General features: G+C 36.4%; 1 protein-coding gene across 2 annotated transcripts in view; it reads right to left on the minus strand.

The window, feature by feature from the left end:
• Positions 1 to 17,570, minus strand: part of TTC7B (tetratricopeptide repeat domain 7B) — a 117,371-nt gene that overhangs the window by 55,978 nt on the left and 43,823 nt on the right. For both annotated transcript variants that reach the window (XM_058026865.1, XM_058026866.1), the window contains 8 exons: positions 17,227 to 17,290; positions 12,536 to 12,673; positions 10,276 to 10,359; positions 8,989 to 9,093; positions 7,580 to 7,697; positions 7,332 to 7,389; positions 3,736 to 3,808; positions 2,317 to 2,477 (listed from right to left, as the gene is read on the minus strand). In XM_058026865.1, the coding sequence (XP_057882848.1) occupies positions 2,317 to 2,477; positions 3,736 to 3,808; positions 7,332 to 7,389; positions 7,580 to 7,697; positions 8,989 to 9,093; positions 10,276 to 10,359; positions 12,536 to 12,673; positions 17,227 to 17,290 (801 nt within the window). The remainder of the gene's footprint in view (positions 1 to 2,316; positions 2,478 to 3,735; positions 3,809 to 7,331; positions 7,390 to 7,579; positions 7,698 to 8,988; positions 9,094 to 10,275; positions 10,360 to 12,535; positions 12,674 to 17,226; positions 17,291 to 17,570) is intronic.

Consider the following 17,570-nt stretch of genomic DNA (forward strand, 5'->3'; position numbering starts at 1 on the left):
AGTGTATCTAAAAATCAGCAAGCTGTAGAGGATCACTAGAGGATCTATTCCCAGTCTACCAGGAAATACCATGAGATTATATTGTTTACAGAAGTTGCAAAATAAGAACATGGATTCAGCAATACACTAAGCAGTTGTGTTTTGTATTCTATATATATGCACGTACATGTTGTCAACCATTTCAAGAGCATTACATATAGTTTTCAAAAGCTGATAAATCCTTGCAAAAATAACCCAGTTACACGACAGAATCAATCCAAATTTATATTATTGACCAGATGTGCCTGTCTGGCTGTCAGTATCAATTGGAGAGAGCAGACAAGAAATCTCAATCATATTTTCGACTTCTCTGTGAAATTGACAGCACTAAAAACAAGACTCAGAGAGACTTTCTAGAGATACATTTAACTGTTTCACCTTGGATTCTTTAGCATTTGTTACTGCATCTGATGGTGATTACTATTGCCAAGAAATTCCTAGATCTGTACCAGTACGCTGTAACACAGTACACTGTATCACCACAGAGTCTCTATTATACGACAGGATGAAAAATTTAGAACCACTACTATGACCTGTATTTTATATATATATTTTTATATATATTTATATTTACATACACATACCTTAATACAAATATCATTACTGTAATGAACAACTTGGACAACATGTTTAACCAGAGTTGCAGCATAAACTACTTTTGAAAAGCCATGAACCACATTTGAAAAACCCATAAATACCTTCTGAAGGCTCACAAGAGTATTTTTAAACATTTTACTGAATGGACCCTTGCTCTCCCATTACAATAGAGATTAATATAATAGGGAGGTCTCTTACAACAATAGAGAATTCTGAAAGTACAGTCTCAGAAATACTTCTGGACTACTAGTACTCTGAGACACATAGCAGTTACAGCTACATTATTTACATTGCCACTAAGTGGCAGAAGATGAAATGAGAACAGACAGAAGCTGACAGTCAAAGTGCTTTGAACATATTTGTCTTTAACAATAATAGGGTATAAAATTAGGAAGCTGATACTTCAATTGCCTCTCAAATCTTGACTTACTGACAAGTCCCTCAGTCCTGAGGAAAGCACAAACAGATTTGAAGAGAAACTACTACATAGTTCTGAAATTGTGAAACATCTATAGAAGTCCCTGATAAGAACTGAAACAAGTCATGGGTGTGTAGATAAACTAGGAATGAGATACAGCAAAAGGCAACAAAAGCCACTGCACAGAACCGGCTGCAAGCCACAAAAATTCTAACAAGAGGTGATATCAACAGAGGTCCTGGTCAGATTTGTGAGGGAAAAAGCAACAGTACCTTATAGAGACAATCAAATGGAGACATGAAATGTCAAGGAACAGGAAGGGAAACCACCATAGTTTCTATTTGCAAATGAATAATACTTAAAGAAATCGTGTGTTGCTGGTAGGCTGATATAACAACAATTTATGATACAGGCTTGTCATTTAGAAGTTATGGGGTAATTGCAAAAACTTGTCCAAATGAGTATATGTAGAATATGTGTAATATAATGGATTACAACCTGAGTGACAGCTGGTAAAGCACCAAAGCAGAAGACTGGAAGTTAATGAGTTAATGGAAGCTGTCCCTGAGATATTTTCTTATAAAGAATTATATTAGATTTTCTTAAAATAGTTTTTTAAAAAACCAACCAAAGAAACAAACAAACAAAAAAAACCCTTACAAAAGTACAAAATCCCAATATATGTTAAGATGTACTTAACCCGAAAAATAAACAGAAATAATGATTTCTTTCTTAAACAAGAGAACATCCAGCAAATATGCTTCTTCCCTGTTCACTTATGTAGTTGTCCATAACCAACTTCACATGACTGTTATTATCTAAGCAAATGAGGAGATTCTCTGTTTTATGATGTATTTTACAAAATAGATTCCATATAATATCCATAGAATTATCTGTAAGATGGGATAAATCTAGTCTAGCTAGTAGTAAATTCCTGTTTATACTTCTTGCAATATTGTATAAAAATAGAAGACACAAACATAGTACAAAGCATGCAACAGGGAGAATTTATTTACACAGATGGTGTAGAAAAAAACAAAGATAAACTATCCAGTTTTAATCTCCCTTTCAAAACAAATCCTTTATCACTGTTTAACAAGCCTTTAATAAACAGACTTGCAATAAATGGGTGGGAAAGAAGACTGCTGGAAAAAAAAATTGACCCATCTTCAAATCCATCTCCTCTTGAAATGAATGAGATGAGAATCCAGGAAAAATAAATACAAAAGAAAGCATAGAAAGGAAACATGATATTCACTCACATAAAATTTTCTGGATATTCACTCAAGGCCATATCAATGATATTCAAAGCATCATGATAATGTTTCTGGGCTGATAGCAAGAGTGCAAGGAGATGAAGAGAGTTGGCATCATCTCCTTGTAGCTGCAGAGCCTGACGAACATAACCCAAAGCTTCTGGTATCTGATGGAAAAAAAAGAAAAAAAAGGCAGAAAAAGAAAGCATCACTGTTAAAAGTATTGTCTTTTACTTGACTGACATCCACAAAAATTTCAAAATTCTCACTCAGGTAACATGTAGAATTCTATTCACTCCTGTAAAACACTACTCAGCAGTTTAAAATGGACCTGATGCTCTACAGAAACTCTGAAAATTAAATAATACGTTAACCCTGGAAAGTAAGATGAATGTTTTTATAAAACAGTTACCTTCAGCCCCTTAAAATATTTTCTTTCCCGTCCTAGTTGTATTTCTGTATGATTTTGAAAATATTTTAATTGCAATGCTTAACTGAAATGTACAGCAACAGCAACATTTTTATGTAGAATTTCATTGTCTCCTCAGCTGCCTGTGTTTTTGTTCAAAGTAAGTACAGTAAGTGTTAAAACCAAGAAATTTAATTAAGCAACACAAGTATTTTGGAATTCAGAATGTATCTGAGCAGTCACTGCCTGCTCCTCAAAAATATTTTGTGCCAGCAAAGTGACAATCCATTCCACTCTTAAGTGACATAGTCCAAGTTCTGCACTAATCATTAGCAATGAAAAGTAGTCACTAGAGAATGTAAACAACTGTGCTCAGGGCTACTTTGTGAAATAAACACGACATAGGAAGAGACTTACCATGATATACAGAGAGCAGTTCCACATTATCCAAATTCATCTCATGTAAGGTAGAATGCCTTAAACATAACAGCTCTACAAGCTGGACTAAGCTCTGATCTCTTTTACAGTGATAAAATATTTTCCAGTTTTCTTGAACACTTCTTTGTAATTTTGTCCTCTAACTAAGCCTCACACAGCTATTCAGGATGGGCACAGATATTAGCAGGTACTCAAGATCTAAGCACTGTAAAGATCATTAAAGACTGGACTCAAGAGATCCCCTCTCTAGGATCCGAGCAGAGATTACACATAATAAGTAAAAACACCTTAAAAACTGACTTTTTTTCTCTCTGTCTAGCAACATAAACGCTGAAGTAAGTGGAATTACTTCTGTCTTATTTCTGATCCTAGAGCTGGAAATAATGGCAGAATTCTGGAGAACTGCATAAGACTGAAGGGGTTTGGAGAGAGTATTTCAGGGTTTTTTCCATATATGTGAATAAGTGCACAAGGAAATCAGGTTTTTATTGAGGAAATCTTCATCTCTGTTCATCAACAGATACAAATTCCAATCTTCATATGACAGCATGATGCTGCACTTTTAAAACATAACTAACCTGTCTGGAAATGGCAAGCTGCAGTGCCAAGTAGAATGCTGCCAAATGATCTGTTGGAGACAAACTGTGGGCCCTTAAAAACAAAGAAACAAAACAAAAATTAATTTCCCCCCTGTTCAGACAGGTTAGGCAGACCCATAAATGCTATATATTCATTTATTTATGTTCAGATCTCTTCACTACATGTATACTCATATTTTGATAAAAGTGGTGCTCATTTCAGCAATTTTCTTACGCTTCTCAATTATCCTTGATTTAAAGGAAGCACCTTGGCACATGAAAAGTCATTTTTAATAGAAAATAATTATATCATTTCTGCTTAAATCTCTAAATGAATCTTTAATACAAAATGATTCTTCAAATAAATTATACTTCTAAACAAACACTAGATGTCATTACTTAGAATATTTATAAAAAATTCATTAAACAAAGTTTTCTTACAGAAAAAAGGGGAAAAAAAATCCAAACATGAATTCCCCAGAACACCATGCCTTTAAACAGATGAATAATATCAACTTTTTCCCACTTTGAAAAAAATTATGTTTGTTATCTTCTTTTTAATATTTTGGTCAAATGCACACTCTTAGTCATTTTAGTATCCCATGGAAATTGTCCTTGTAACTCTACTATTTCCCCCTGTAATACAATCTTTCTGCTGCAAGGTGAGAGCTTTTTAGCAGGGGGATGCTTGAGCAGAAGGACAAAAAAAAATTATGGCTGTATCCCAAATGATGTGTACTAAGTTCTGGGCAGGAAGCCTGGGACTATTTTTTTATTTACATTTGTTGCATTCTTTTAACGGAGTCTCACTTAGAACTCTAATGTGCAATAATCATCTTTGGAACATCTACTGAGTCACTTCCGTTGGGAGGAAGCATCAAAACTGACCTTTAAACCACAAAAACCACAGAGAACCTTCTGCTTCTGACCTGTGCATTTCTGCCTTCTCAACTCCAAACAGCTGTACAGGTCCATGATGTACATTAGCTTAGTAACTACACCCAAGATATGCCAAAAAAGTTTAAAGTAATTAAGGGACAGCTCCATATTTTGTTAACTTCACCTGTAAATTGGAGACTAGATGCACAGGTAAAGCCTAACAGGGTCCAGGACCAGTTTTTTTTTTAAATTTAAATTCACAAATTAAGCAATACTAAACAAGAACAAGAGATTTTTACTTAGAGAGTACTTCTTCAGTAACCCAAGCTTCAGATAGTGAAAGAATTATTACTATCTATCTACTATTTGGTGAGTTCTGTGAAACTCCAATTCATGCCAGCCACAGAAAAAGCACTGAAAGTCTTCAAAAAAAAAAAGTTAGTGAAACAAACACCCCTCAGTACTGTGTGAAGACAGCAACGGGCACTTTCTTGAATGGCCACCAACACAAACTGGTAAGCCTTGAAATTTGACTTAGGCAAGGGTCCAAATTGTAACTGCATTTCTTCAGGAGCCCTATTTCTTCAGGAACTGGCCCTCTAAGTAGGTGATTTTAAAAATCCACAAAAAAATTTATTGGAAAAAAAAAAAAGGCACATGAAAATACCAAGTCCAGTACAGGCCACTTGCTTTATAAACTGGTAGAAGACATAGAATTTAACTTCCATCTCCTGGAAAAATTTTATTTTTCAGATATGGTAAGAGAAAGCAGGCATGACTGGTGTGCTGGGCGAAAGACAACATGTAACACACAACAAAACAACAACATTTGAACAGAGATTAAGAAAAAGTAATTTCACAGTGATAAGAACTGGCAATGCGCTTTTAATGGCCAGAAAGCCAACCATGTGTTGGGCTGCACCAAAAGAAGTCTGACCATAGGGCAACAGAGGTGATTTTCCCCTTCTATTCCACATTAATGAGACCCCACCTGGAGTGTTTTGTCCAGGTGTGGGGGTCCCAGCACATGGAGGATGTGGACCTGTCAGAGTAGGTCCAGAGGAGAGCCACCAAAATAACCAGAGAGCTGAAGTACCTCCCCTTTAGAGACAAGCTGAGAGAGTTGGGATTGCTCAGCACAGAGAACAGAAGGCTCAGGAAGATGTTACAGCACTTTCCACCACCTAAAGGGGTCCTACAGGAGAGCTGGAGAGGAGTTTTCTACAAAGGTAGGTACGGATAGGAAGAGGGTTAGTGTCTTCAAACTAGAAGAGAGTAGGTTTAGATCAGCTATTAGGAAGAAATTCTTCACTATGAGGATGGTGAGGCACTGGAACACATCCAGAGAAGTTGTGGATGCCCCATCCTGGGCAGTGTGCAAGGCCAGGCTGAAGATGGCTTTGAGCCATCCAAAAAATTGATTCTCAGAATTTTGAGAATCACTATTCTGAACTGGAGAATAGGGTCAGCAGACACTGAACTGGAATGGGTTAGCTTCACACTATGGTCCATTTCCTCACTTGCTGTTTCAAAGAATCCTCAAAAGAAAGCAATTCACTCTTGGGGTCTCAAAAGTAGTGAATGCACAGAATTGGTGAAAAATGGTTAGCATACTATTTTTGAAACAGTGATGATTAAGTCAGCAGTGGTAAGAGGGATAGGTGAGGAACTGAGGTATAAACCAAGAGGTAGAAAGTTCAGTTTCAACATGGAGAAAATACTGAAGTAGTAAAAAATCTATTAAAAGCACTAAGGAACAGAAGAGCAAAGATATGTTAAAACATACTTACGTTAAAACAAACTTATGTTAAACAGAGGAATTGCTAAGACAAGACAGAAAAAAGAAGGAGCAACACATACCAGCCTCACTCTGAAGTTATCTGCAAACACTTTTTCAATCCTATCCCCTCAGATATAATATCACCACCAAAAAGCCAGGGCTTCATTTTCACATTAAGGCACAGACCTGTTTCCCTACATTTAGGCTTATCTCACGAAAGAAGAGTTTTCAAGGGTATATAAACATAAAAGACTTATTTAGATGCCACAGCACTTTTGCCAGCTTTGTCACCAAGATTTGTTTCTTCTATAATTGGGGTAGAAATGTCATCATTCACCTGTTCATTGTCATTTCATTTGTAGAGTCCATGAGAATGAACTACTGTCATCCCCAATGGCACTGCTTCCAGGTAATGCACTTGGAAGATGACATTTGCACTGCCATTGCCCACACTGTTACATTTCCAGATAGAATTTTCATTTTCCCCTAGCTTGCTACCTCAAAAGCTGCGCTTCACCCTCAGCCCCAGCAGCACAGCCTCCATTATTGCTCTGCTTCTACAGAGATAATTGCAAAGGCCTCCTATACAATCTGATCAGTGGACAGCTCTTAGAAAATTATCTCATTGAACCACAGCTTGAAACCTTACACTGTGTGTTTTTTCCTACTAGATGAGGATATTTGAGCAAATATTTTATACTAGGGAGCAACACAAACATCTTTAAATAAAAGGAAATCCCTAGAAATAAATTTAGGTAATGCTGGCAGAAAATGATGGAAATAAATGCTAAAGAAATACATTCTGTTCTCATGATGGGAGACTCCCAGAGGTGAAGTTGTCATTACACCATCTTTTACAAGTGTCTCTTTTTAGAACATAATAAAAGCTTTGCACTACATATAGCAGAACAAAATGGAAAGATCAACACCCACTTACCTCTGAAATGCAAGAAGAGCCTTTCTCTGCAAGACCTCTTGCATCCCTCGCAAAGACGCTGAAAAGGATATATTTAATCAGTGCCATGAACAATGAGCAGATTTCATTCCACACACTAATTGAAGAAGCTTTATTACATTGACTGAAAAATGGTTGCACACAGAAGATTTAATGTCTATCATTCTGCCAGGTATCCTTCTCTAGGCAGCATGAGAATTTCCAAGTGTGAATGTTTATTCCTATCTTACCATCAGTAGCCTGCAGACTGTAAGTCAATCCCAGTGCCAAGTAGCCTTTAGCTTTGAACTCTGATGTTTTGTCCCCGAGATCAACAACTGCTGTGGCAAACCTTTCAGCTTCTTCCAACTGAAAATATTACAAAACATTCACGTGAGTCTAAAACTAGCTAAATCGTACATTATAATGATAAGAATTCTCAGAATGCTCAGAATGTATATTATGCACACTATTAAAACTATTAAAATCTCAGCCATGATTGCTTTGAAGGAACACTTCATTTTTCATTAGGCTTAGTTTTCTTGCTAAATACTGAGTAAAACCCACAGATTTTAAGCTGAAACACCTATTCCTATGATTGAAAGAAATCTGGCACAAGGCACACTTACCTTTTGCCTTTTTTCTTATTTTTTTCTTTATTAGAAAGGTATTTCTGGTCCATATATGCCACCTACCATTTTTTCACTTTATCAATAGAGTTCCTGACCCATGAACCATTTATTTAGAAAAATCAATCACAAGAACTATGGCTCCTAACCCTGTAAAAAAAATATTATACCATGCAGAACTCTGCTGCAAATACTGTATTGCTGAATGGATGCAAACTCATAAACAGAGAAACACATAAAAAAATCAGATTAGCTGCCATGCTAGCACATTATTTAATAATCTAGAAAGAAAAAAAAGCCCATTTGAATCCATTCCAGTAACTGTAAATGCTAAGTACAGTAAGCTAGTCCATATGGACTCAATCCATAGGGAACAATTTACAGAACTAGGATATACCTTAATCAAGCCTGTATTTTGTCAGCCTCAACAAGTCATGTTTGTGCTACTACACCACTTTCTCAACTGCTATATGTGACCTTTCCCTTCTCTTTTCCTTCTGTTTCAAATATACTCATTCTTTAAAAATTACACAAGTATCTTGAAAACAGCATGATGATCTTTGATCACTTTAATGCTTTTATACAGATACACCCATTCCAAGTTTATCTAAAATACTCAACTGTCCCTATTACAAATTCATAAACCACAGCTGCCTGCAAACATGGTACCATCAGAAGAGTCTCTTGATTATAAGAGATTTGTCTCATTATTTTCCAGAAAGTTATTTTCCTCTTGCAGAAAATTACCTCAGTCTAAGTTGTATTTATGATCTGTCTTCCAGTGTTTCAGCTTCTGTATGTTTTAAGCTATGTCTTAGACCAGTATCAGAATAGGCTACCTTGATAAACATAACCTCTGTCAAGTATTTCAAATTAGCCATTCAAACAGGGATGTACATGTGCATGTACATTCTGTGCTGTGTTTTTAGATATGCCCAAGTGCATGCAGTCACTGTGCAAAAATATTTGCTACATCACTAAATCAAGATTTTAGCACAGGTCTTGCTGAGAAGACAGAGGGCAGAGCTTACCCAGTGCAGAGATCCCATGCAGAGCTTTGCAGCAAGGAGTGGAATTGTTGCATCATCTGGTTTCAAACGTATACATTCCTTCAAGACTTTAACAGCTCGAGCAGACTGTTTAAAACATTTTCCATTTAAATTACTGAAAACATAAATGTGTTTCACAGATACACAATTCCTATTTACACCATTTACTTATTTTTCCTTTGTGAAGGAGACATTACTACACATTTTGTTGACAATTGGTCAAAGCTCCTCAAGCCAGTAAAAGACAAGACTTTAGGCACTACTATTGTTTTTTAACTCCACAAACTTTCATTAAGCATCCCCAGAAGAATGTAATTCCAATGGTTCACAATTCAGTTTTGAGATTCATCTAAAACTTTGCTAGGCCTGTAAACTCACAGTAACTGAGTCAGACAAATGAAAGAGAAGGAGTGGGACAGAGTTTTCTAAACAAGCAGAGTTTTGGTGTTCTTTGGGAGTTAAAACAACACACAGGAATAGGTCTGATATAAGATAGAATGGCACTGCTCCTCTTTTTTTTTTTTTTTAACTTATTTGGGTCCATCCAATCACAGTCTGGAAAATAACTCAAAGTAAATAGAGTTGGAAGAAAAATCAAGTCTCTCAGGAATCCATGTGCTGCTAAAATATTTCCTAAGGAAAATACATTCCTTTCCCCCATTCTGAAAAAAAGCAAAATATCCCATTGAAAATTATATATAAGAAAACTAGTTGTTTACATTACATGTGAATGTATTTTCTGTAACATGACAGCGAAAAGCAAAAATAACTGAAAACAGAGAATTGCATCTAAAAGCTTAAGTTCCTGGTTTAGATTAAATTTTTTAAAAATCCATTATTTGCACAGAATACAGAGTCTCAAAGGCAGCAATATTAAGGAAGATAAAGTCAGAAATTTCCAAAGGGAAAAAAAAAAAAAAGAAGAGCATCCCCAAATCAGCATTAATTTGTACCTAAGTATAAAATAAATTAAGTCATCAAAAATGCATAATAGGATCTGGTATAACCCACTGCTTGTACTCAATCAGCTTATTTTAAGATTATTGGCAAGATAGTTGTTATCATCATCTAAGTTAGAAACTATTCAAATAACAACATTCTTTGTACAGCACTGGGAACAAATTCAGGAGTATAGCATACTTTGTCGATTCAAGAATTAGATTTATTTTCAAAAACACTACAGAGGAAAATTGTGGAAGTGCTAAACATTTTTATCAAAGGCCACCAATACAAGAATTATATGAATTATATGAAAAAATTTAGACTTACTTTTCCTGCTGCCATCAAGGACAATGCAAACTGATACCAGAGATGGAACTCTTCAAATGCAAACTTCATGGCTCTTTCTAAACACTAAATATGGGGGGGGGAATTGTTATTTCAGCTAATGCTCTTCAATTTTTGAGAAGACACACTAGTATTAAGATTTCTTATAGACTCTTATCTAACATACATGTAATAAAAAAATTAAATTATTCAAATACATGAAAATAGCTGCCAGATTGTATATGGAAAAGAATTTAACAGCTTTCAAAGTCATCTCTTCTTGTAGGACATTTACAAGCTCAATATCATGCATCCTACAAAGCTTAAAATGAAATTGATTACAACCAGAGTACTATTGTTTAGGAAAGAATTGACAGTATAAAGTTCCTTCATCTAGTTGAAGCTACCCTAAGAAATTGAAAGCCCATTATATACAAACTTGATAAAAACATGAGCCCTTTTCAGTTAAGAACGTGACTTGGCATTAGAACAGTTTAACAAGGATGAGACAGATTTTTGATCATTTCATATTCTTATATAACAACCAAGTACTTCTGTAACTAATCAGCTCTAGCTAAACCAGAAGGGAGCAAGAAGATACTGGAACTGGTGGGTGAATACTATTTCCACAGTTAGAATAATTTCCCAATTTTTGATTTAATCTACAACTGCTCCACCAGAGAATAAAACCTTAAAAAATTAAATTCCTATTATATAACTGAACAGAATGTTTTAACATTTCTGAATATGTGTTTATTACAATACTTCAAATTATAAAAGTTACAGACTATCAGCAGCAGGATTTGAGGGCAGATATCTTCTACTTGCTAAACCTGCAATGTTCCCATAAATATTATGGCTCTTCAACATTCTAAAAAAAGACAAAAAACCCACAACAAAAAGCCCTGCAACAAAACCATCAATGACACCAGACAAAATGTAAGAATCAGATTTGGAATCCAGGGCTGCTCTATCCCTGCCTAGATGTTAGTCTTCTATATAAAATTGAAAGGTTGCCAGTCACTAAGAGAAAAAAAGAAATCAAAATTTTCAAGGCTTTTTGGTCTCTTGATTGTTTGTTTTTTTAAATACTTGTTGACATCTCTTGTTTTGGAAGTTCTAGACTGAAATATGGCCACCTCTTGCACCTTTAGTGCAACTACCTAAAACTACATGAAGGTGATTGTGTCTGTAGTGACAAGTAAATGGAAATATTCCTGATTAGATTATGTTGCCTGCGTGAGCATTGTACTCCTTTGCTCTGTGAAACACCTTCCATTGTACTGATTTAAACTGACTTGCATACCAACTGGCACCCATGAAGTACTTTCAAGAAAAAGAATACTCAAACTGAGAGTTTAACATCATGTGAGATGCAGATAAATGGGTGACCATCAACATATACCAGAGAAAAACTAGAGCACTTTTTTTTTATCTTTTTCTTAATAGAAGTCCTCTTATATGGTAGAGAGAAACCATTTCTCAACGAATCAATTCCTGACTATGCCTTCATATTCTTTCTGGAGATTAATAATTAATTGTGGTTGGCAACAGTATCCTGCTGCTGGGTGAGCCCTGTTTCAGCAGTAGAAAGATCTGCTCTGGCCAAAGAGCTGTAGCTGTTTTACAGGTAGAAAACTTTTAACAATACTTGGCAGTTTCCTGAAGAAGTTGACACAAACAACAAACACAAGCATGCTACATAATGAAACAGACAGTGAGGTAAGTAACACATTTCCCAAAGACCTGAACATTTTTTAATGACTTTATTTTCTTTTTATTAACTTCAAAATTATTATAAACTCTAAGGACTATGTATGACCTCAAACATTAAGAAGTATAAAAGAAAGTTTTCTTCTAAAATCCTTTTTCATTCATTAATAATATTTTTTCTAGGAAATTATATTTATCATTTCTATATCCAAAACCACTTTTATTTTTTGCCATTCCTTCTTGCTCTCTACATTAATTGTGTACCCTTTTAAGCAGATCCATGCATTCCCACCTAAAAATCATGTGCATTTCTGTAGCATTAAACATTTACCACACCTTCCATTCAACTTTTCTTGTTTGGCCACCTCAAGTCACTTGTATAAATTTAGACAGTAAACATTTTGGGGTGGAAACTACCTATTGTATTCATAAAGCAGTCAGAATAACAGTGTCCTATATTTGTTTCAGCTCTTTCTTACTACCACAATTAACATGATTAACAGAAAACAGCAAAAATGCCACAGATGAACATTCACTACTATCAACAAACCTCTGAAAGCATTTCATACTGGCCTCTTCTTCCCAAGGCTATTGTAAGTAAATCATAGACTACAGATGCACTTTGCAAACTGATGATGCGATCATTCTTGTGCTCTGGTATTCTGCTCAGTACAGCATCACGGTTAGCCTGAAACACACCACAAAGAGAGAAACCAAGGCAGCCATTAGAATTCAAGCTATTTTTTCACCCCAGTTACTACCATTCTACTCAATCTCACAGTCAGTAGTTGCTATAAGGGATACAAAGATATCTGATACTAATTTATAGATAGAAAAAATTACCAATTTTATATATTAGTGGCAAGACTGGTGTTTCTACATGGACCTATTTTTAATTACTTCATTCTAATTCCATAATCTAAGTAATGTATTTAAAGTTATTGAAGAGTTCTCAGAAAAAAAAAAAGAAGGTATATTTTCAATATAATCGATATACATCTATGAAAATATCTCTTTATTTTTTGTGTGCTAGTAAAACATACTAAAAGGATCTTCAAGTCCTCTACTACAGCTTCTGTAAAATAAGGCAATCAACTTCTTTTCTCTTCACAACATTATGACACTCATCTCACTTGTGAATGGTAACATGCCCAGGATAACCCACTATCACCTTCAGCAGTTACTACTGAGAAGTGAAAACTGATCCTGGTTCTGGGCACAGCTTTGGAATCAGGCCATGTTTGCAGTAAGAGTTTGTACTTTGTTTTGTGAAAGGCATGTTGCAAACCTAATTCCTTAAGTAAAGTGTTCCTTTTGGGAAGGAAGAAAGCTGAGCTAGAAATGGATTCAATGAATTGACCATGTTGACAGAGAAACCATGTTCAAGAGCAAAGAACAAAATTCAGGTCTCAGAGTAGTTAGTACCTCCCTGAACTACACAGTGCTTCTCCCACTTTATGACCAAACCTCTGAAAACACATTATCTTACTATCCTATCTATTTCTAGTTTTCTTGGTGTTTAATATTCCCATTGCACATTGGTACAAATTCAAGTATATCTGGCAGTCTGCAATCAGAAGTCAAAGATACTTCTCTCTCCTTATCCCCTCTTTATTTTTAATTTCACTGGGCATGGCCTCCTTAGCACATTTACTTAAAACTACTAAATTTTAATAGGTAGCTTATTTCCCCCTCTTATAGATGCAAAAAATGACACACAATAAATTTTTTCTCCACTTCAACAGGGTAACATTTTAAGCTCTGAACAAACTCAGTACATCTTTAAAATCAGAATAAATAAATACTGAAAATTTTTCTAAGAGATACATGGAATGCAAAATGCACAGACATCTCAGGAATTATCAACTGAATAATCCACATCTTAATTTGAAACAACCCCACACATGCACACACACACCCCCCCAAAGAGATATTTTGCTTTCTTTTGATCAATAAGTCTTTGGCTTTTACTTTTTACACTGCATAAATATTCAGTCAACTTCAAGAACTTCTTTTTAACTCCACCTCTAATCACTATTTGACTCAGTTCCTTGCAAGTTTTGAACAAGCTGTGAACTAGCACTTCTTGTGAAACAGTGGTTGACAATGCCAAAGCACAAGGATGTCTCATAATTATTACAGATATCTTGTGTATCTGAACAATCATTTTCTTGGTAATTATAAACAGAAAGTATGTAGGAATTGAAGTGCTCAGTATTTCAGAAGTGCCATGGTGTCAGACACTCTGAGACGGCAGTCAAACTGCAATGTGTCATCTGGCCACACTTACACCTGTAACACACTTGAGCAGTGTAACTCGGCGCAGCCTCAGAGCAAGGAAGGATGTGCTCAGCCATTTTTCCACTGGTTAAGAATCTCCCACAAAGCTGTGCCCACGAGGTGGTGAGGAGTGACACAAAGTCTAGTTGGAGGCCAGGAACTAGTGGTGTGTCCCAGGGATTGATACTGGGCCTGATCCCAAGTGCATCTGCTGAACTGAAATGCCAAAGGGCTGCGCTGCCATGCAGAGGGACCTCAACAGGCTGGAGCAATGAGCTGACAGAACCTCAGCAAAGCCCTCAGCAAAGTCCTGCACCTGGGAGGGAACAAACCCAGGCACCATACATGCTGGGCACTTCCCAGCTCAAAGGCAGCTTGACAGGAACACACCTGGGGGTCCTGGTTATCACCCAAGGTGAGCAGGAGGCAGCAAGGTGCCCCAGCTGGAAAAAAGGCCATTGATAGCCCAGGCAGCACCAGAGGAGTGCTGCCAGCAGGTTGAGGGCAGTGATCCTTCCCCTTTGGTCAGCACTGGTGAGGCCACACATGCAGTACTGGGTCCAGTTCTGGACTCTCTAGTACAAGAGACATGGAGCTACTGGAGAGAGTCCAACAAATGCCCAGCAGGCTGTATTAGACACCAGAGTAACTCTTCTATGAGGAAAGGCTAAGAAAGCTGTGACTCCTCAGCCTGGAAAAGACAATGCTCAGAAGGGGAGCCTTATCAGGGTTAGAAATATCTGCAGGGAGGATACAATGAAAAGGGAGGCAGCAGGCTCTTTCCAGTGGTGTCCAGTGACAGGACTAGAGGCAATAGACATGAACTGAAACACTGAAGGTCCCCTCTGAAGATCAGGAACCTTTTTTTTTTGCTCTGAGTGTTAATGAGCAGTGGCACAGGCTGCCCAGGGAGGCTGTGGAATCTTTCTCCTTGGAGATACTCAAAAGATATCTGGAGAGAGATGCAGCCTGCTCCAGGCGGCCCTGTGTAAGCAAGGGACTGGACAAAATGACCTCCAGAAGTCTCTTCTAAACATAATCATTCTGTGATTCTGCTACCACAACTCAGCTGACATGCAGCAACACATACATGCACTGTTAACTTGAGGATGTCAGATCACAGAACCACAGGATGGTTTGGGTTTGAAGGGACTTTTTAAAGATCATCCTGTCATGGGTGGGGACACTTTTCACCAGATCACATTGCTCAGAGCCCTGTCCAACCTGGCCTTGATTGGGGTATTTTCTTACTAATTCACAGACAATGAAAGTAAGGGATCATAGTACTTTAACAACACAATAGCATATCAAAACACCAACTGTTACAGTCTTCTCTAAGTGTTATTTCTTTCCCAGATATTGGTTTCAGAATCATAAATCACATACCACTTCACAACTACTACAGCTAGAAAGTTAGCATGCACTGAAGCTGAAATAACAGGTCTCAACTTTCAGAAAGGTACATTTGTAATGATGAATATTTTTATGCTCAATCTTCCCCTTTTCCCCCTCCAAAACTAATTTGAACAAATGACTTAGCCAAAGTAAGTCAATCATGTCAAAGATTATACTCCCCCGAAACAAACTCTTTTGCCTGAAATAATCTGCAATAATTACTGTAAAAAAAATTGAAAGCTTGCTAAAGGTATATGCTTTTGATATAATTAGGCAGAACTAATTCACAAAGGAAAAGCTGTAAGTAACCTGAAATGACACTTAACAAGGCAGTACTTTTAATTTGGTTTTTGGCTTCTTAATGATGATACCACACAGCAATCAGCAGTCAGATCTTGCAGAACTGGGACTGCTTTCACTTCACACCAAGACCACAGCTCACATCAGAATTCTCTACATCTTCACTGCTGCACATTACAGAGAAACAGGCAGCATCCCTCAGCATATTCTGTAGCAAAACCAACATACGATAAGTCGAAATGTTTGCTCAGCTGATTTTTTTGTGTTATGAAAATCAGAATCTAGACAGAATTTCTAGATTCTGTCATGAATACTGCAAGGCAGATCACTAGGAATGAGGAAAGCAGTTAGCACTACAATGTAAATATCTGCCACCTTAAAACAGTTAAACTAGGACAATGTTCATTGAAATGTTCTGATCCTATCTAACTGTAGCAAAACAGAAATTATGCCAAATCATGTAAGCATTTGAATCACCTGTAGAACTTAAAAGACTTCATCTCATTGATGTGCAGTGAGACAGACTGCATGATGCCTGAGACTGCAGAGATTTCACCCCTCTAGCTAAAAAAAAAAAACAGCAAAAGCTCCAGCGCTTTATTTTATCTGAGAACATAAAACTGACATGATATGAGAATGTCAGTACGTGGCAGTTGATTGATGCCTAGCAGAAAATATGGCAGGTTGATAAAGGGCACAAGTAGACCATTGAAAGGAATCATTTATTGAGGAAATGGGGACATTTAAAAAAATAATTCAGTAGCCAAGACTGAATGTCAGTATCATTAAAAATAATTTACAAATTTGAGTGACTGAAGTTTAATGCACAAAGGAAGGTACTTTTTGATGATGTTTATTATGCTCTTCTAGTAGTTTTTTATTTGCTTTTTACAACAAAAATAACTTAGATTTTGTGTCTGTCTGAATAGCAACCAACTGGTGCAACAATGCTTCATGCTGGTAAGTGATGCCAAATGAAGGACTTGGCTTGTTCACCTGCCTCTGGCTGGAACAAGGCTGGGTACAGCCAGCCTAAAGGAGAAAAAACTCCATAACACTTGCAGACCTCATCTAGCTGGCTCAGAGGATCAAAAATTTGAGTTTCAGCAATAACTGCCTGCTTTCCTAACAGAAAATAAAAGAAAAAGCAAAGGCTTGAGGAAAAAAAAAAAAAGCCCATTTTAACTAAAAATGAAACAAACCAACCAAACAAACCAAGGGAAGCACACACATACAGAAAATGCACATTCACTCTATTTTACCTACCATAGATTCACTAATAAGCAGCAACAGTAAGGCTTCTTCTGTATTTTCTTGAGGACAGAAGATGCTGTTCAAAATGAAAATTTAATTATTTAAGCAGAACACATTACTTTTATGACTAATTCACATACATATATTAAAGCACTGTAAAAACTGGAAAATGTCCAAAAAAGAAAAGGAAAGTAACTTGCATTAAAAAATCAATTTGTTAAAATGCATTTCTTTGCAATGCTCTGTATTTGCATTTCAGAAAAGCTGGCTGAACACAATAAAAGAACAAAACTACCACAGCTGTCAGAGTTGAACTTACTCAAATATCCCAAAATTGAACATAATTTGACAACTGT

Source organism: Melospiza georgiana, chromosome 6, assembly GCF_028018845.1.
Source record: "Melospiza georgiana isolate bMelGeo1 chromosome 6, bMelGeo1.pri, whole genome shotgun sequence".
Taxonomy (NCBI): Eukaryota; Metazoa; Chordata; class Aves; order Passeriformes; family Passerellidae; genus Melospiza; species Melospiza georgiana.